Genomic DNA, 20,698 nt, shown 5'->3' with positions numbered 1-20,698 from the left:
CAATTAATTGTTAATTATAATCAAGAGTAAACAATTACATGATTTAGTTTATTAAAATATAATTAAGGTTACTTTTTAAATAATTTTTTATGTTAAAGTTAAGGTTGTTTTTTAAATAATTTTTTATGTTAGAATATATGTTAATTATAGTTTTTTATTTTAAAAAAATTATTTTTAACATTAACATATTAAAATATTTTGAAAACACTAAAAACATATTAATTTAAAATAAATAAAAAATATTTTTTTTAAAAGTGCTTTAAATAAAAGAGAAAATATGCTGGCCATGCTTGTATTTTTTTAATAATAATAATCAAGGATTTAACATTAATGGTTACTAGTGCCATAGCTAACCGTTTGTATTTTTTTAATAATAATCAAGGATTTAATATTAATGGTTACTAGTGCCATAGCTAACCACAAACCAGCAAGAAAAATAAAAATTGTATGTACAAAATAAAAAAAACCAAAAAATAGATAAAACATACATTAATACATAAAAAATATTATAGCCAAAACTAACAAGATCGCTAAATAGACCAAACAAGAATGCCTTGTAGACCTCTAAACAAGTTCATTCATTCTCGTGTATTAATAATTTTCATCAACTGTTTTAGAACAAAGCATCAAATGATAAAGAATCAATTCAAACAATGTATCCCAATCAATAACCACTCTTTCTTAAAAACCAATTTGTTTCTAACCAACCAGATTCTCCACAGGATATCATAAGCTAATATAAAAACTACTTAGAGCATTTTTTTATTTACGTAACAATGAATTCCCATTCAAACAACAATTAATCTATGATATTGTTCGATATAGATATAGACCACTGGAAATTAATTCAACTATTTTAGAAGACAGTTCCTTAATTGCCAAACAATATTATATAAAAGGGTGACTGACCGTTTATGTATACATCAATAGGTTAATCCACCGGCGTCGATAGGAATAAAAAATGTAGCTGGCATGGAATAAAAAATTTTAATCTGGGAAATTTAAAGTAGAATACAACTGTCCCAATCCAGGCTTCAAATTCCCACTTCAACCACATTATTCTTTTTATTGCATCACAGTCTTCTCGGCTACCCGAACCCTATGTATGTATATATATCACTTTTTATAGGCTGTTTGGATATTCAATATTTTAATATAAATAAAATCATTTCAATATCATGTACTCCATTCTAAAATTTAGAAGATTTCAAGCAATACAAATTAATTCTACAGGTAATTAATTAAAATTAGAGATGTTTATAATTTTGCAAATCACATTAAAACGCGTGTGATTTGTTTCAGAACTTGATCCCTTAAACATCAACTTCACTACCGTCCTTCTCCCACACAAATATGATTGACACAATTTTTTCAAGAGATGAGAGCAAGTTCAGTGATTTTCACTTGTTCAGGTCAAATAAATCTCGCAATTTCAGTTAAAACCTGTTTCAAATAAAGACTTTCGATTAGCAAATCAAATCAAATCAATTTACTTAAATAATTAGAATCAATCTTAGCATAAAACCGATTCCAAAGAAACTTTTACGATGCCAATTTACCATCTAACCCTGTAAAATCCCATGGCCATATTTCAGGGGTAACATCGTAGAAATGACGGGGATGCATGCGGAGCTAGCAAGGAATACTGCAAAGCTTAAGAAAATTAGAGACCGTACCTGGTGGTTGGATATTAGGTCATTTCTCTAGGTCGTTCGAAATGACTGAGATGCCCCCACAGACCTTGATGTGATAGCCAGGTCCCTGTTGCATGGAACCGAGCTCAACTGGATAAATCCCAGTGTACTTGACAAAGGCTAGCGGCTGACCCTTTTTTGCCCTTTGCATGCCAGTCAACCAGAGGGGTGTCAAAAACAGTGATGAACTATGCTATACAGTCCCCAAGCTGATGCTCAGACGGCCAACAGCTTCATGAATGCCGCCGGGTTCCCCAGTCAAGTCTCAGGTGGGCTACCCTAGTTTTTCATTAATACACAGAAAACCAATCCTGCATCCATTTTTTTAATATAAAATCTCACCGTTGGAGTACAATTCAAGGAGTTTACTCTCTTCCGCGTGTTTTTTTTTTTAATTACAAAACACGAGTATTCGGGCACGAGAATATTTATAAAAACAGAGAAACTTACAAAACACGTTCGGACACGAGAATATTTATAAAAACAGAGAAACACCCGTACTGATCATTAAATTATAGCTGATTGAATTTCTTTTATATGATAAAAATGAAGTATTGACCCATTCAATCTGGATCGAATGTTTGTACCGCTGGATTCATACGTTATAAATATCCTGTTGAAACTAAATTAATGTACACGTGGTTGAAGTGAGAAAAAAAAAATCAATCGTTTTATGTTTTTTCAAAAAAAGGTATTGCCAAATATGCCTTGTTAAATTTGGTTTACTGTTACATGGATCCCAAAAGGAAAATTAGTACACACACACTAAATATTTTACTGTGAGGTCCACTGAGAGAGGGAGTGATGAGGGAAGGTTTGTCTGGAAGTGAATAACCAGATCCGAAATGTAAGAGAGAGACGGTGTAGCTGTTCATGCTGCCCTCGCAAACCATCCTATGTCGTTTTGTGTGGTGGATTGGGTCCACCGACTCGTAAGCCTTACCCCCACTCTGCTCTCTCTCTCTCTCAATTTATTATCTTCATTTGGTAATGTCATTTTAAGGGAGGAAATTATTGAGCAATATCGAGAAAGGAAAACAACTGTGAAACAAATTAAGAAGATAAAAAAAATAAAAATAAAAAGAAGTAAATTATGGCATGTATATGTGTTAGTGTATCTGCATGACACCGAATCAAAGAAGAACAAGAGTAACCTCACTCGTTCAAAATCCGAGCGTTTAAAACAAAGGGAACAGAAGAAAAGAGGAATCTAATGCTACGCCATGGGCTGCAATACCTTTTGCCTTTCTCTTCATATCTCCCTTGATTTTAGGTTCTCTATCAGATATTATTTCCCATTTTAGGGTTCTCATTAATCAATACCACAAAGCCTGAATTTGCTGTTTTTTTGCCTTTATAAGATAAGAATATCTAGCGGGAGCTGAAATTGCATGTGGGGCTGTGTTGGTTTTCAAGACTATTAATTGCCTTGCGAGATTAACAACAGAAGAAGCGAAGAGAACTTCAAGAAGAAGAAAGAAGGTAGAAGAACTCTCTGAAGAATATGGCTGCTTCTTCTTCATCGGCGCCTTTTTTTGGAATTAGGGAAGAAGAACAAAACCAGCAGATGAAACAACAGCATTCCTCAACTCCAACTTCATCTTCAGCTCAGGCTCCACCGCCACAGAAGAAAAAGAGAAACCAACCTGGAACACCAAGCAAGTATCACCAATTTTATCTAAAGATCGATCTACCTGGTTATATAAGCAACAAAATGACTTTCTCAATATATATTTCACTCAATCTTTTACATTTTTTCCCATCTTCGGTTATGCTTCTTTCACAAAAATCCAATTAAAAGAAACCCAAGTTTTTTAGTGGAATTGGCATGGATGTATGTAGACATATACTATGTTTAAAAATGTCTTCCCCCAAGTTTCCTTTTCCTTAATTTGTAATTAAAATTTTGATTTTTCTAATAATTTGTTGTTTGTCATTTTTCATAACAGATCCAGACGCAGAGGTGATAGCACTATCTCCCATGACACTAATGGCAACAAACAGGTTCATATGTGAGGTATGCCACAAAGGGTTCCAAAGGGAGCAAAATCTACAGCTCCACAGAAGAGGACATAACCTGCCTTGGAAGCTAAAGCAGAAGACTACAAAAGAAGTGAGGAGGAAGGTTTATCTGTGCCCCGAACTCACATGCGTCCACCATGAGCCTTCTAGAGCTCTTGGTGATCTTACTGGAATCAAAAAGCACTACTCAAGAAAACATGGCGAGAAGAAATGGAAGTGTGAGAAGTGCTCAAAAAAATATGCTGTCCAGTCTGATTGGAAAGCCCATTCTAAGACTTGTGGCACTAGAGAATACAGATGTGACTGTGGCACTCTCTTCTCAAGGTAACTGCTAATTAATTAATTAATCACCCCATCTTCTCATTAATGCTGTACGTATATCTTCATCTTCCTTGGAAGGAGGACGGCTATCCCTCGATTCATATACGACACCAACAAAAAGGTTGAAAGAGAAGAAACGGAAGAGGCGTTACCAGTATAGTACGACCACTAAACTTATTTGTTTGAGGGCGAAGATTCCTCGATCAAGCGACAAGAGAGAAGAGAAAAGTTTTGATACTTTTTCTCCATTTCTTCTACCCTTCTCTTCAAGTTTTATTTTTCTGAAGACTTTTCAACTAGTTACTGCAGCGGAGATGGTGAGAGAGCAGAAAACATGAGCTCGCACGTGAATAATCTATTGGAACTGCCACCATGGTCATTGAGGTTTTTGTGAGAGGCCGATTAACAAAGAGAGAGGAAAAAAAGAAGAGAGAGTACATTTTTTTTCGTTCCCCTCAAAACCACCGCCCTTTTTGGCCGTTTATCCTTTTTCCTATTCACGTGTTGCTATGCCATGTTGTAGAGCTTGCTCGTGTATTTTACCATGTTTGTTCTCTTATGGGTTGGCTAGATGTGATCAGGTCTGTGCTCTTGCAGGTACTCCTTTTAATGATAAAGTTAGCTGGGCCCTAACAAACCATCCTTCTCTCCCTTCATCTCCCTCTCTCCCCCCATTGCTGCCGTTCTGCTAGAGCTGCGTGGTCTTACAGTTTAGAGAGAGAATTGCAGTGACATATACGGGGGTGTTTGGAGTTGATCACCAAGGAAGGGTTTCAATAGATGTGATGATTTTAGCCTGGTTCCTCGTTTTTGAACAGTTAGCCCTCAAGCGGGAAATCAGCAGGCATCACGAGACTCGCATTAAAAAGAAGTCCTGAATTGGACTTTCTTTGATTGGTGTCTTATCATGAGGTTAAACACATTCTCTTGTTGCATTTATTGAAGGGCCAGTTCTTCAAATGGTGTTCCATGGTTGATTGTTTAATAATACTGTCCCTGTCCACCTCTTTCACAACTACACCTCCATAGCCCGTAATTACTATGTTTCCGTCTCCTAAGGAAATTATGGTTGAACTCCTTTCTTTCACATTGTTCTCTACTTTCTACATTTTTTTACCAACTTAAGTCTTCAATTATTGAAGACTCACACATCCTAAACACCCCTCTGCCCTTCCCTGTGCTCCATGTACCATTTTCTACAACTCTTTTTATTTTTACAGCCAATATGGAACCCTAGTTTTCATTTGGATGTGATGTATAGCTATTGTAAGTACTGGATCTACAAGCCTTTGTCATTTAATTGCTGGACCGCGACAATTCGGGCGCCTTTTGTTGAAGATGGGACGCATCAAGAAAATGGGGAAGCCAAGAATAATGGACAGGAACTCATGAAATCTTCATATATATATATATATATATGTATTGATTTAATGCCATCAGTCACGGAGATGAACTTAATTTTCTTTAGTGGCTCTATAATTTGGATTAACTATATATATGTATTAGATTAATCACGTCTATTATCACAGTTTCTATAATAGTAGTAGACATACTCATGTGCCTTGAGGAAGCCGGCATCATATTTCACAATTATTCATATCTATAACTATGTATTTTTTTCCTTTCAAAATTGTATAGTTTGATGTAGTAGAGCTGGCAGACATAAATTCCTGTTTATATTTCTTTTCAACTTTTCTTTCGTCTTTGTGTACTTTTACTATCTCTCTTAGATGATCTAATAGCTTCGTCTCCTAATAATTGTTTCAGGCGTGACAGCTTTATCACTCACAGGGCATTCTGTGATGCGCTGGCTCAAGAAAGTGCAAGAAACCCTCCTACCAACTTGAACACAATTGGAAGCCATCTGTATGGAAGTAGCAACATGACCTTAGGCTTATCTCAAGTAGGAACTCAAATCTCCTCACTACAAGACCACAACAACCAGTCTACTGACGTTTTACGACTTGGTGGCGGTGGTGCGCGGACTGGACAATTCGATCATCTTCTCCCTTCTTCAATTGGTTCATCGTCGTTTCGACCTCCACAGCAAATGCCCTCACCTGCTTTCTTCATGCAAGAAACAAACCAGAATTATCATGATGAAAACCAATCTCAGCAAGACTTGTTGCAAAATAAGCCGTTCCACCATGGACTGATGCAATTTGCTGATATTCACAACACCACAGGCAACCCTCCCTCTGCTGGCAACCTGTTCAACCTCAGCTTTCTTTCCAATAGTAGCACCGCAAGCAGCATTTCCAACAGCAACAATGCAAACAATTCCAACAGCAACCTACCAACTTCAGGATTGCTAATGCCCAGTCATTTCAACAACCAAAATGGTGTTGATGGTGGTGAAGGGAGTAATGTCTTCTCCAATAATGTAATGGGTAATCAAATGACCTCCGGTGTCCCTTCTCTCTACAGCTCGTCAGTTCAGAATGATAACATGGCCTCTCATATGTCTGCTACTGCGCTGCTTCAAAAGGCTGCTCAAATGGGTTCAAGTTCAAGCAACAACAGCGCCTCATTACTTAGAAGTTTTGGTAGAGACAGGCCGCTTGTTGGTGGGAACTTTAGTGGCATGTTCAGCGAAAACGAGAATAATCTTCATGACCTAATGAACTCATTTGCTCCTGGGAATTCCTCCATGTTTGGTCCCGGACATGCACAAGAAAACCCCTACGGTGGATATACTGCAAGCAGGACAAATTTGGAGCAAGAAAAGCAGCACCACGGCCCAAATTTTGGCAACAGCAATATGGATGAAGCAAAGTTGCACCAAAGTCTCAATGCAAGCATTGGTGGATCTGATAGATTGACAAGAGACTTTCTTGGTGTTGGTCCTCAAATAGTGAGAAGCATGAGTGGATCGTCAGGGTTTTCACAGAGAGAAAAACAGCAGCAGCCACAGCGTCAGCATCATGGCATGGATATGGGTGGCTCCTCCTTGGATTCAGAGAGACATAACGCGAATATTTCTGCGGCGCCGACAAGCCAATCTTTCGGAGGAAATAGGAGTTTTCAGTGAAGAAAAAAAAGCTAGATGACAAAAGTATCGGTACGTGAACTAAACTCTCTTCTACTATAGTCTAGTGGCGTTTTAATGATCATACTCGGATATGATTAGAAAGTAAAATTTTTCTGCTTCCATTGGTAAATGTGTCCTTGATGATTTTACCTTTCTTTTTGGGGTCTTGGAAAAAAAGAATTTCTATCCCTATTATCTGTCTGGCCTGTTTCTTTGCACGAGGGGAGCAGTCATGAGATGGGAGAACATGTATCGGCTTTTGTTTCTTTTCTTGTCCTTTTGTTCTTATTTCTTTTTACCTGAGTTTCTTTTTTCCTACACGTATATCTTTTCAGCCAGAGTCACGAGTGCTAGCTGCCGGTCTTAGGGTGCTCAAACGAATGTCTTTTCTGTTTGGTCATGTGTCCAATTCCAGATGTCTAGGTAATTTTATTAGGCTCCTATTTATAGATTTTTAAGTATATTATAGCTGATTTTTACTGGTTGAAAATTAATTTTAGCATTTAGGAATGCATTTTCTTATCTCTCGTGGACAGTCTTCTATTATTATAATATGCCTAATTGTGTGGGCACAGGATAAATCCACCTTATTCTATTATCATTATCATTAGTAGTAGTAGTAACTTTGCCCACCTTATTCTATTATCATTAGTAGTAGTAGTAACTTTGCTAACTGTACATGATTTCCCACGAAAAGTATACTTGGGGAAAAAGTCTTAGAAGTAGGCCAGACTTTCTCCCACTGTGGCTCCTCCTTTCCCATTTGAATTGCGGCACCTTGACAGAAATTAATGGCAGTAATCGACAATCCAATGATTTAGCGGAAGGAATGATGTGAATATTGGGGTTAAATGTTAAGCCAACTCCCCCTCCTCCCCTATTATTATATTTTTCTTCCTTTCTATTTCCTTTAATACTTGAAGATCATGCCTTGCAGTATATCTACGATTTCTTTCCCTCTCTGAATTTACCGTGATATAAAAAATATACTTAAAAAACAATTCAAACACTATGAACAATTATTTTTCAAATCACTAGCTACTAGAATAACTCAATCTTATTTTCAAATAGCGAAACAAACACATACAAGCTCAGGGAAGAAATTATTTCGTGGTTACATTTAGCAGGAGGAGAACGTACATATTAGAGCCCCACCACTTAGTTTTTCTGATAGGAAATTAAGAAGCCCCACCACATGCGACAACAGCCATGACCGAGACACTTTCTACCGCTGCATGGTAAACTCACTCCTCCACCCGAGTACAATCACTTTTAATTGGAGAAGAAAATGATTATCGATATTATTTCATTAATTCTAAACTTTTTCTCTCTGTGTCATATATATGCCAATTAAAAGCTTAACCCAGAATCTTTTTTTCTTTTTCTGTCGGTAGTGCTTCGTTTGCTGTCCAAATTGGGAGGTTAACTCCGATTGCATTTTTTTATCAGGCCGAAAAAAGAAAGAAAGAAAGACAGAGAATATGTGATTAACAAAGTTCGGGATCGTTTTCCAGGTCAGGAATGCGTGTTGTTTCGTGGAAGAAAGGCCTTTTGGAGACATGATGCAGTTACCCTGGAGATCTTCACATCATGGGGTTTCAATAAGAGAGGCAGCTCAATTTTCTTCAAGCTGTTTCTTAATCTTCTCTTCGAACTCAACTGTACCTAAGAGTTTTAAGGATTTCATATCTTGGATAGTGACTTCTATAGCCGCAGTCTTTTCATGTTTGCTTTTGGATCAGTGTTACTTTATCTTCTGGTAGTTAACAGTAATAATACTATACAACAGTTCAGGAACTTTCATATATTTGCTTTACTTGAAAAAAGAAGAAGATTATATATAGTGGGTCATGTGATAAAATGCCATGTATACTATACATATGCTAGAAAGTTGGAGCTTAATTTTGCAAGAGAGAAGTTTGCAGGACAACGTGTGGGGACCCTCGCCTTTGAAATGAAATCACTCCGTAAGGCATTTTTTTGTGGACTGAAATGTCACCATTCTTGCATCCTTGCTAGATTTCCTGTCTCGATTTCAAAAAAGCAAAACACCGTTTTATTGGATTTCTTAGGATCCATTGCCACCACGTAGATAGGTTTGTACAGCGTCGTGTCATCAATCCTAGAGCAAGTCCAGAATTCATCAGAAGCGGCCAGAAATCAAGAAGAGTACAAATTGAAAAAAATCACGCGTATTAGTTGTTGAGTTGACTGATGTGTGTTTGTGATATAGACTACATATTCAGATTTATGTTTCTGAGAAAATAATTGAGCGGTTAATATTTGAGATTTTCACCTTGGAATATTAGATTTATAAAAAGAGAGGTTTACCTACTTTGTATAGTCTAAAACCCATTAGCTTTTGTGATGAAGAAAAGAAATTAAGAAGAAATTATCATGCCCCAAAACATCGAATATCAGGAAATCTCCACGTATAATTTTTATACCATCAAATACTCTAATCCAAACTCAAATATAAGTAATAACGTAAAACTTTAATAATGAATCTCTAATTAACTGTCCCATTATCCATCAACACACACATCAAATTATATGAAAACTTGCATTTCTTCCTTGATAAAAAAAATCCAGATTATTACAGAAATGTTGATATATTAAGAGCAATAGAAATGACTGGTAAAGATTTCCCAATGAACCACTTACTTTCAGATTGCGCCAGTGCAAGAAAAAAAACCTGCTACGTATAACCTTTTCTTTATCACAGGCGAGAGAGTTAACTCTCTCTATATTTTTTTGAACATGTATAGATAGAAAGAGACAATTTACATAATTTGGTTTTGTATTCTAATGCTTTTAATATATCTCGTAGAGCAAGACTACAACATGCGGATGCTAAGGTAGCTGTTGATATTTTGTTGAAGCAGTCTTTTTAATCTCTTCTTTAGTCATTTTCATTACTACATGTGAAAGCACAGCATATGATTCGTAGTATTATGATTACTATTATGTACTAAAAAACTGCCAGTAGCTTGGTCAGAAGATCTCTTTTGATATGGAATCGATGATATTTGGAAAGATTTAGTAATGCTTTAAATCGGAATTGAGATAGTTTTTAGTTTTATGGAATTTTCCCTTGGATTTTTAGCTTGGTAACTTAGCTTGACAGATCTGTTTGCGTGGAGGCAAAGCTGTATCCTATGGTTGTTTCTTAGTTTTGTGGTTTTCTTGGTCCAGCTTTTCCTCTTCGTTTGTTTCATTTGCTAAACCTGAGTGTTATGCAGATTTGTATCCTCTCCTTTCCGCCATCTTTTGGCGTTTTAATGCAATGCTTTAGTTATATATACAACATTTAATTATAAAAAACTGTTAAATACTTTCAATCTATAGTTAGAGCTCCCTTAATTACTGTTAAAACTAATATTTACCATGACAGATCCTATTCTATGTGAAAGAAGGAACAGTAGTACACTAAGAATATATCTAATAAAAATTAAATCCATAAATGGATGGATAAAGATGGCCACGTGTTGGACCAAAATATGATTAATATTTACCCATTATCCTTTCATGATCCGTTCATTTTTAAAATGTATATTCGTATATATCCTCTTAAACCCACTTGGCTCATAATTTTCTATCCATCAATCCATTTAAATCTTTTGACTATTTTTAACTAATTTACCTATTTTTAACTAAGATGAATATTTTTCATATAGGGAATTATTGCAATATGTTTTTTTTTAATTCAAGGATTAAAAGGTTTCATCATAAAAGCATAAGGACAAATTAAAAAACTCAATTAAAGACATATTTACAGGTAAAATAAAATATAGAAACTAGAATAACTTCCTCCAGGGACTAAAATGAATATTGATGAAAATCTTACTTTTCTCATGTAATGCTTCTTTGGATATGTTTTTAAATAAGTTAAATGGGCAATCCTTATCTAACTCCACCCAACCCGTTTAAGAGTATTTTTTTTTGGGTTAATCCATTCATTTCCTATATATTTAAATTTTGTACCAATCCTTTCTATGACCTAGAACGTAAATACAACCTAATCTAACCCGTTTAGATTCCTAGGAGATTTTGTTTGTTAGAATGAAAAATAATGTTTCATTAATACGAAAATAAGTAAAAATATATCATTATTTTCATTTATAAAAAAAGATAACAAATACAAAAATTGAATCTAGCTATTGAAAAAGACAATGAAAATAATAACAATAAAAACTAGCCCTTCTACGCAGTAACTCAATCAACCAAAATTTTAATTTTTTTTTTATTTTTAGAGATGTAACTCAACTAATTAGGTCTCAAGTTTACTTCCTAAAAATAATTAATTTGAATACTATAAATCTCAAAATTATTAGAAGTTTATTTTATTGTTAATTTTAGAACCTCGTGGATTAGTTAAGATGCACTATAAAATATATTTATACTGCATTAGAAATAATATTTGTCTGTTAGTGTCAAAATCTTCCAACCAACTTGAAAATATCACCAAATTCTTATTTAAAAGGAAAAAAAAAAACTATAAGGAACCAAGTCCTTAATAAGAGAAAACCAAGCTTCTAATAAGAGGGGGACACAAATAAAAAAAAAATCTATAAAATGTAGATCTAGAAACTGATTTATATCTATCTATAAATACACAAATAATTCAATCTAAAAATTACATAAATCATATTTTTATTAAAATTAAATGGAAAAAAAAGAGAAGAGAAGAGAAAAATGAGGAAAGAGAAAGGAGAAGAAAGTAAAAGAAGTGGCTGCCATAAGTAATATCATCGACGACAACAATAATTATATTTTAAGGAGGGGGACTTTGTTAAAGAGAAAGGTAAGGGAAAAGAAGTTAGGGTTTCAGTAAGTCACAGGAGACTTGTGTGTGGTGTTCTGTTCTGAAGCCATATGCAAATATTCGCCACTTGTAGATATCAAAGAAATAGAGGCCAACTTAGATATAAATTTAAAGCTTACATATCCATGCTGGGTGTGTGCGTGTATATATTGTCAAAGAATAATTTTATATAATTCAAAAGATTAAACAGTGAAGTAGGGTTCTAATAATAATTTTATAATATTTTTTTAAATAAAAATTGTTTGGAATTAAAATTTACACAAGTCCTATTATTACTTTTATGATTAATCTTAAACTTAATTAGAGAGAATAAAAATAGTAAGATTCAAAATATGATATTTTAATTTTTAAGGTTTTAATATTATGTTAAATAATCATTTTAATCTAAAAATTTAAGTTATTATACTAGATTTCAATAATAATTTTATATTGTTTTCTAAACATTATAAATATCTACAGATCATTTTATATACACTAAATTTTCATTAGTAAAACTATTAAATATGATAATAAAAACATCAAATTAACTACTAATTCAACAAGTATTGTAGATCAACTAGTATTAACATATCCCCTCCCTTGAAAAAAAATCGAACACAAAACTCAATGTTATACTCAATTATCTAATAAGCCAAATAGAAGAAGACAATTCAAGAAACATAACCATTTACCGTCAACATAAACTAATGGAGGGGGGCCTGGTATCATTGCTCTGTGCTTTTGAAGAGCTACTCGCTACGATTATAGAATAATAGTTGCTTGATTCAACAAAGAAAGAAATTCATTATTATTTGTCATGTACAGGTTGTTTGGATTTGTCGATGACCATATTCTATTTGTTTTTGAAGAGGCAATCAGCCAACTTGACTTAAAAATTATGTACATGTATTATATTTATAAAGAACAAAACAAATATTTGAAGATTCAGATTGATCAATTCGGTCAGAAGAAAACCGAAAAGCAGAGAAGGAAGGAGCTGCTTTATATCTCGAGTAGCAAGTGGTCAGCTCAACCAACCCAAAAGCTCAATGCCTACGTATCTCATCGGCTTTTCTACCGAGGTAACCAACTGCATCATCAGTTGAACAATCAACGGAGAAGAAAGTTTCAAAACAATGCTTTGGGGGAGAAGTTCAAAATTTGAAAGCATGTTAGACAGTACTTTCACAGTCACGGATTCATGATTCCAGTAAGGAGATAGAACGGACAGAAATCACGACAAAACTGCCACACGAGTTTGCCCTATAATTGCGATGGCGAACAATTATGGTGCCTTTTCCTGCCGTTTCTGCAGAATATATGGCCAGGATTACTATCAGTACTCATAAGGCAACAAGCCAAGACACAATCTTTCAAAGAATCCAATTAAAACTATATATTAAATTCTCTGGTTCTTTTTTATACACCAATGCCAACAAGAGGGGGGTAAAAAAAAAAAAAAACTCTAACGTGGGCTTTGTTATGCGACTGCATGTTATCTTAAGATAAAAGCAGTCAACGTAGAAAGCCATCGGAACAAAAAGTCATGCGCAGAAAATGTCCACAGAATGTCAACAAGGAGCCTGAAATCTAGCATTTTTCTTCTAGGTTTTGGTATTGCTGTATACGTTCAGGTCGGGTTAGGTATTAGGTGAGCAAACAAATTCTTTTAGAAATAACAAATTAAGAAATCGACTCGCATCATTTTCTCCTTCTTTAATCCTTTCGCTTTTCATATTACATTAAATAATTAACATGCATCAACTGGACAAATAACAAATCGAATTGGTACTTGTCTAGTCTCCTCGATGTCATCAGCTGGGTATCGCTTTTTCATTAAATTATCATTACGTGTCCTTGTTCCTGACATTCCACTCAACGTAACAACCTTCCTCACCAGATATGCAGAAAGGATACGAATCACAATGGATTTTTTTCTTTGCAATTTGCTTTAAAATTATCGCTCCATAAAATGAGTTTTCTTTTCATTTTGTCGGTTATATATTGAGAGCAATTCTCTACCCTTTTCACCTTCTACATTCAAAATAAACTCCATACAAAAATTTGTTTCGTGTTGTGAGAGAGGGAGTACCTACTCCATAGACGTGCTGAACAAGCTCGGCATATTGTACCACCAAAGCAAGGGGGAAGGTGTATGCACACACACACATACACACAATTATATACTGTACACACGGAGAAAAAACCATAGTCATTGGTCATTAGAACACAGTAATCTAGCTTAACGAAGCCTTGCGAACATTTGCTGCTGGAAACCCTAATGGAGCCAAAAGATCTACAGAATATTCAACCTGCTACATGCGTACCTGATGCAAAATAAAGTCTTAAGAAAATATTACAATATTACATGCATACCTAAACCGCCTCAACTATTTTTTTTTTCCTTATTAAATGCTGTCCACTGTAATTGTGCCCTTTGCAAACGGTTGACAAGCTTGTGCTGACTTTATATATATCAGGGTCAACGGAGCTTATAAATTATTGATGCCATTTTGTTGCTGTCTTTGTGGAAACCCTCCACCAATGTTTCTCACTCTGCCCCCAACACCCAAAAAATCCAAGGTCAGTTTATCTGACCCAGCAAGACCTTGATGCATATTTCCTTCGTCTGCTTTGCTAAAACTTGAGCTATCAAACCCAGTGTAGCTGTTATCCTGTTCATTTCCAAAAATTGATGAGCTTCCATTGGCAAGAGAATTCATCAATCCTTGAAGTTGGCTTTCACTTTCCATGTGTGTTTCTATGCTTTCACATACATTTGCATTGCTGAAACTGCTGCCAAAGTTGGTGGAAACAAGTGGCCTAATAGATTTAGCACCAGTTGTTGAAGAACTCCCCAAGCTTCTCAGTAAACCACTTGGACTGTTGCTGCTAGTAGTTGAACCCATCTGAGCCGCTTTTTGAAGCAATGCAGTGGCAGACACATGCGGTGTGATGTTCTCTTGTTGCATTGAAGTATTGAAAAGGGAAGACATAGCCGATCCGACATGATCACCACTCATGTTGGTGGGGAAAACTGATGTCCTGTGGCCAGCACCATTGACGTTGTTGAACTGGTTAGCATTTAACAATCCGGGACTCCCAAAGTTTGTGGTTGTGCTTCCAGTGTTGGCATTGTCATTGTTACTTGTACGGCCTGTGTTACTATTATTTGAAAAGAAGCCGAAGTTAAACAGATTGGAAGCCGAGGAGGGGTTGTTAGTGTTGCTTTGAAGATCAGGAAGTTGCATTAGCCCATGTAAACATTTGTTTGGAAATGGCCCTTGGTTTGCATCTCCCATGAAGAAACCAGATGGAGGCATCATGGGCATTGAAGAAGGGTTAGGTGGAGGGATTAGATGCTCGAAATTGGCCGCCCCAGCACTGCCCAGCCGTAACATGTTATTATCAGATGGGTGGTGATCTTGTAAATGGGAAATTTGGGAACCCACTTGAGATAAGCCTAAGCTCATGTGGTTATTTCCATACAGATGACTTCCTATAGTATTTAAGCTGGTAGGATGCCTTGCACTTTCCTGAGCTAGTGCGTCACAAAAAGCTCTATGTGTGATAAAACTATCACGCCTGCAACAGTTAAACCATGAAAAGAAAGTCATTAGACCACCACTCAATTATCAATGGAAAAGATGGAAGGAATTTGAGATAGATAAATTTGAAAATGCACAACTACATATAATGATAAGTTATTTTTTACTAGCCGTTTCTAAGATGCTAATATTCTATATGACCATTCAAATCTATGAACGTTGCCTTCGATAAGGAAATTTTTTTTTTTAGCATTGTCACCTGATCTCCCCCTTCCCACGATAATGTTCGTAGTTGAGGTCAAAAAAAAATGTTTAGCACTGTCACCTGATCTCCCCCTGCCCACGATAATGTTCGTAGTTGAGGTCAAAAAAAGGAATAAAAGAAGGATAAATCAATCCAAATCTACGAATGATCACATGAATATTTTTTCTTTATATCACATGAATTTCGCTTCGGAAATTAGGAATATTTTCTGAAGTAAAAGAAAAAAGAAAAGAAAATGGCAAAAATAATCTATGAAAAGAAGACTTTTATTTCTGAAGAGATAGGGAAAAAATGCAGGGCAAAGAATTTTATATTAGAATCAGAAAATAAAAGAGGGATAAATCAATCTAAATCTAAATACTATTTTAGGTAGTGGCTCTTCAATAAATGAACAAAAGTATTATGTGCTATTAGATGAAAAAGCAGAAACCCAGAAGCCTTTCTCGGAAACTAGCTTCAAGTAATGCAAAATCCATGAAGAGTCTTCCTTTCTATTGAAGGAATATTTTCCATTTCCATGAAAGTTGTCAATAAATGACCACATTCCTCAGGAACCCTCTGATCAAAAGAGACTGCAATGCTTTCAAAAGACCGCAAAAACATTCTCTCTCACTCCCCCGGCCCCTTGATAGCAAAAGGAAAAACAATATGAAGGATAGATAATTTTAGTTACTTAATTACCGCTGCTCTCTGAGAAGAGGAGAGAGATGGAGATGCATCTCAACCCCGCAACCCTAACGTTTTCATGGGAAGAAGTACTTGGAAGAACTGAGCCAACCCAGAAGAGAGCAAACTAAATAGCATATAAATCCATCCAACTCGCACGAGAACAAACCCAGTAACAATATTATACTACCTCACACACTCTATAACAACAACACGTGAATAGAGAAAAGAGATGAAGGACCGGCGGTGTTACCGATGAAGCAATAGTTTTCCGTTTATTTTTTTACTTGTGGTTTTTTTCCTTAATTAATCATCATGTCTTTTGGAGACCTTCACACAGCATGGCAGTTTCACAGATTGGTCACATGCAACGAGTCCTTTCTGTCGAGTGGGTGCATGAGAGAGAGATGGAGTTAGCGTAGATTAGTTAGGCCCGAAAGACCCAATCTACGAGTAATCCAAAAGGGAAGAAGAAAAGGACTGTTGGACACCCCCTCCTCTTCTCAGCCTTCTCAAACTCTCAGTCTCTCAATCTTACAAAGCTTTTTATCATCACACTTTTGTCTATAGCTACGATGAATTAATACCTATGATGAATATCATTATGGTTATATGATTAATAATGGAGAAAGAATTAAAAAGTTACCTTGAGAAAAGAGTGCCACAGTCACATCTGTATTCTCTAGTACCGCAAGTCTTAGAATGGGCTTTCCAATCAGATTGAACAGCATATCTTTTTGAGCATTTCTCACACTTCCATTTCTTCTCACCGTGCTTTCTAAAGTAGTGTTTTTTTATGCCAGTAAGGTCACCAAGAGCCCTAGAAGGATCATGGTGAACACATGTGGGCTCGGGACACAGATACACCTTCCTCTTCACTTCTTTTGTAGTCTTCTGCTTTAGCTTCCAAGGTAGGTTGTGTCCTCTTCTGTGGAGCTGTAGGTTTTGCTCCCTTTGGAACCCTTTGTTGCATACCTCACATATGAACCTGTTTGTTGCCATTAGAGTCTTGGGAGATAGTGCTATCACTTCTGCATCTGGATCTGTAATGAGAAATTATCGCCACAATATTTAGTTTTAGAACAAGAACTAGCTGGCCGGTAATTAATATAAGGAATAAAACATGTATAAGAAGAAGAAATTAAAAAAAGCTTGTCAATACTTCAACTGTTGCTTGGAAGTTGGCATAATTAGCGTTAAGTATTCTTGATTGATATCGGAGGATTAGGGGATAGTAACATATGTAACATGTACTTATTTCATAAATGGATTGACATATAGGATATAAAGAGAGCTACTTGCTTGGTGTTCCAGGTTGATTTCTTCTCTTCTTTAGAGGTCCTGTGGTTGGAACTGTAGAGGAGGTGGCTGTTGAAGAATGCTGTTGTATTATCTGGTTTTGATGTTCTTCCCTTGCCCGGCCGAAGAAAGGTGCAGATGACGAAGCGGCGGCCATCTTCAAGATGTATTCACGCAAAATATAGCTTCTTTCTCTCTTTCTTCAAAGCAAGCAAATCTAGAACTCAAAAATGACCAAATAGGATCAACACATACTCGAGGGCTATGCTATGTATAGCATTTTCACTGAGGAAAAACTCAATTTCTTGTTGAAAGTAAGCAATAATATCTATTCAAACAAAAAAAAGAAGAAAAAAAATCCTGGTCTTGGATATGTTACCTCCTTTGTAGCCCTTCAGATACAGCCCACAAAGAACCAAGAGGAAAGATTAAGTTGAAACCCACAAAGAACCAAGAGAAAAGTATAGAAAGGGACAACTACAATCTGGAGATGAAGAGAAGAAAACAAGCAATCTTTAGACCTATTTTGCTTCTACTCTTTCTGAGCTCTTGTTGTTTATTAATATATATAAAGACTTGATATCACCCAGTATCATAATTTTTCGTCAATCATTTAATGCCATGTATGTGGACAGCAAATACATGTCTACCTTGCGCATACCCCCCCCCCCCCCCCCCCCCCCCCCCCCAATACTCCGAAGATGTGTTTTCAAGTATTCATATTCTTTCTTACTGTCAAAATCACCCAACTCAAAATTTTTATCTCTTTATTATGTAAAGATAAAATAAAAACTGATGTAATGTAGTTCTTGAAAGCTCGCCATTTGAGATTCTGATTAATATACAAATGAGAAATAGCTCTCTCTCTCTATATATATATATATATAAAAATAGCTCTCTCTCTCTCTATATATATATATCTTACTGCATCAACTAATGAAACTTTTAACCTATTAATTAGTGCAAAGTAAGATAGAATTATAGGAATTGATTGTTTTGAAGAGAGTCTAATTCAAATTTTATACTCATGTCTCTAGAAATAGAGAGAGTATTAATTGTGAGTTAATTGAAGAGGAGTATTAGTTGTTTCATGCATCAAGACAACGTACCCTTCCTTTAGTCACCCATGCCTTTTCGTGGACTCCATATTTTGCCTATTTATTTATAAAGAGACATGGAGTCACAGGAAAATGTTTTGATTTTATTTAAATAGATTCATAAACTGTTTCAAAGAAAATATATTTATATTTAAAAAATACACATGTTATTATGACTGCGATCAGCACTTTAAATATTGATCTTCCACCCAAAACATCATCTGCCAGCGAATGCATGTGCGTTTAGAAAGGAAATGTTAGAAAGATTCATTCTCAAGCTCATCTTTTGTCTTGCTTCGGTTTTGTTTTTCTATTTGGGAAGCGGGATAATTAAGTCACTTCATTGGCTATAATTAAGTGCAGTATTTGGGACATGTGATAAGTGAAAAATTCGTTTCTCACCAGCTTGTCCTAGGAGATGTTAGGATGCATCCGTCTCCGTAGAATAGTCTGCGAACTATCTCCCATATGTCCCTTTTGCCACTTAATTTTCATACCATAGTTTTCAATAACCTTTTGAAAAATATTAATTTTGAAAAGTCAATAAAATGAAAAAAATACATTAAATGTTTTTCACAAAGATACAAAAACACTTACAACAAAACCCATAAAAAATAACAACATTAAAAAGCCTAGAAAAGGAATTTAAAAGTTGGTTTTTTATTTTTTAAAAAATACTACCATTTCAAATCTAAAAAATAAAAGCAAATCATGTCAATTAATTAAGCCTCGTAAATATAAATACATCCAAAACAACAAAGAGAGTTTTGCAGAACATGGAATTTTCAAAATTTTATTAGTTGCCATTGTTTTTTATATATCTTTGAGGTTTATGTTACTACTTTTTCAAGATTTTCTAGGTTTTTTTATATAAATATATAATATTTTGTGTATTTTTAAAATTAGATTTCATTTTTTGATGGTTTATGGGCATTGTTATCCAAATATTAGGGGAAAAGGGTATATGAGAGAAAATACAAATATAAGGACATATAACAGTAAAAATTTCTAAAATAGTGTATTGAAATTGCCTAGTATGAAACAAGAACAGTGTAGATGGTAACACTTGAACTTATAACAATTTGACATAAGCTATATACAATTTGATGAAGCGACTTAAAGGCATATGGACAATTGTTTTTGATATGGACAATTGTTTTTGAATTTAAAAGTTCAAAGATATTTGTAAAGAGAATTCCAATTCTTATAAATAATTTAAAAAATATTTTTTGGTCTTCAATTTAATGAATATAATAAAATTTATTGCTTGATGGAATAAATTAAGAAATTAAGAGCCCATTGGAATTCTTTATATATATATATATATAAAAGAATGTGATTCCATTGATGATGTAAATAAAACAAATACATCACCGTCTTTGTGGCACAACGATACAGCAAACTAAGGAATTGTAGCTTGTTATATATATAAAAAATAAAAATAGACAAGACCTCTTTTACAGCCCTGGTGGATAATGATCTTCAATGTAGCAAATAGTCTCTTTATGGACGTTACTAAAAGCTCACTGAAATTTCTCGATGAGGATTCCTCAGTATGAAGCTTTTCTTGCATATTAAGTTTTTCTTAGCCCACTATAAATAAATGGAATAACATGTCTCACCTTATCAAGCTCTATTGATGAAAAATCTCAATCATTCAGAAGTGCCAAAGTGCGCATCCATCTCTTTCAAGCAACAAAAAACACTCATCACAGTCCAACATAAGGATATCCTAACAAAGTAATTAAGAACTCCGTGCACAAATCAAATCTAGATATAAATTATTAACACGCTAAAAGAAAAATAAGGACAAAATAAAGAAAAGGAAAAGAAAACAGAAGAATAAAAAAAATGAACTAGGAAGATGAAGGGCTATTTCCCCGTGATTTCTCCCCAGCAACAACTAGGTTTTTTTTAAAAGAGAGAATCAAGAGAAAGGAGAGAGATATGG

The 20,698-nt window shown here is 35.0% G+C and overlaps 2 protein-coding genes across 5 annotated transcripts; one reads left to right on the top strand and one right to left on the bottom strand.

Moving 5' to 3' along the window:
• Positions 1–2,764: 2,764 nt before the first annotated feature.
• On the top strand, positions 2,765–8,940 carry LOC105123692 (zinc finger protein NUTCRACKER-like). 3 transcript variants are annotated; one of them, XM_011023387.1, is made up of 4 exons: positions 2,765–3,352; positions 3,644–4,040; positions 5,805–7,098; positions 8,583–8,940. In XM_011023387.1, the coding sequence occupies exons 1-3, from the start codon at positions 3,199–3,201 to the stop codon at positions 7,066–7,068; spliced, it is 1,815 nt and encodes a 604-aa protein (XP_011021689.1). In that variant the 5' UTR covers positions 2,765–3,198; the 3' UTR covers positions 7,069–7,098; positions 8,583–8,940. The 3 variants fall into 3 exon arrangements, with proteins under 3 accessions (XP_011021689.1, XP_011021686.1, XP_011021688.1); XM_011023384.1 differs by having other exon boundaries at positions 8,518–8,940; XM_011023386.1 differs by having other exon boundaries at positions 8,463–8,940.
• A 5,073-nt stretch (positions 8,941–14,013) lies between these two features.
• On the bottom strand, positions 14,014–18,209 carry LOC105123693 (zinc finger protein NUTCRACKER-like). 2 transcript variants are annotated; one of them, XM_011023388.1, is made up of 4 exons: positions 18,030–18,209; positions 17,654–17,867; positions 16,998–17,394; positions 14,014–15,457 (listed from the first exon to the last, which is right to left on the bottom strand). In XM_011023388.1, exons 2-4 carry the CDS (start codon positions 17,805–17,807, stop codon positions 14,365–14,367), a joined length of 1,644 nt encoding a protein of 547 aa, XP_011021690.1. In that variant the 5' UTR covers positions 17,808–17,867; positions 18,030–18,209; the 3' UTR covers positions 14,014–14,364. The 2 variants fall into 2 exon arrangements, with proteins under 2 accessions (XP_011021690.1, XP_011021691.1); XM_011023389.1 differs by lacking the exon at positions 18,030–18,209 and having other exon boundaries at positions 17,650–17,741.
• Between the last annotated feature and the right edge of the window lie 2,489 nt (positions 18,210–20,698).

Source organism: Populus euphratica, unplaced genomic scaffold, assembly GCF_000495115.2.
Source record: "Populus euphratica unplaced genomic scaffold, PopEup_1.0 scaffold9.1, whole genome shotgun sequence".
NCBI lineage: Eukaryota > Viridiplantae > Streptophyta > Magnoliopsida > Malpighiales > Salicaceae > Populus > Populus euphratica.
Note: the sequence above shows the minus strand (reverse complement) of the source record. Positions and strands in the feature narration are given on the sequence as shown.

What these genes read in the sequence shown, in the direction of transcription:
- LOC105123693 (XM_011023388.1), bottom strand. Translation starts at nt 17,807, where the DNA reads ATGGCCGCCGCTTCGTCATCTGCACCTTTCTTCGGCCGGGCAAGGGAA. An exon ending in AAATCAACCTGGAACACCAA is followed by an intron (nt 17,395 to 17,653) that starts GCAAGTAGCTCT and finishes TTCTCATTACAG; the next exon opens with ATCCAGATGCAGAAGTGATA. An exon ending in TGTGGCACTCTTTTCTCAAG is followed by an intron (nt 15,458 to 16,997) that starts GTAACTTTTTAA and finishes TAACTGTTGCAG; the next exon opens with GCGTGATAGTTTTATCACAC.
- LOC105123692 (XM_011023387.1), top strand. Translation starts at nt 3,199, where the DNA reads ATGGCTGCTTCTTCTTCATCGGCGCCTTTTTTTGGAATTAGGGAAGAA. An exon ending in AAACCAACCTGGAACACCAA is followed by an intron (nt 3,353 to 3,643) that starts GCAAGTATCACC and finishes TTTTCATAACAG; the next exon opens with ATCCAGACGCAGAGGTGATA. An exon ending in TGTGGCACTCTCTTCTCAAG is followed by an intron (nt 4,041 to 5,804) that starts GTAACTGCTAAT and finishes TAATTGTTTCAG; the next exon opens with GCGTGACAGCTTTATCACTC.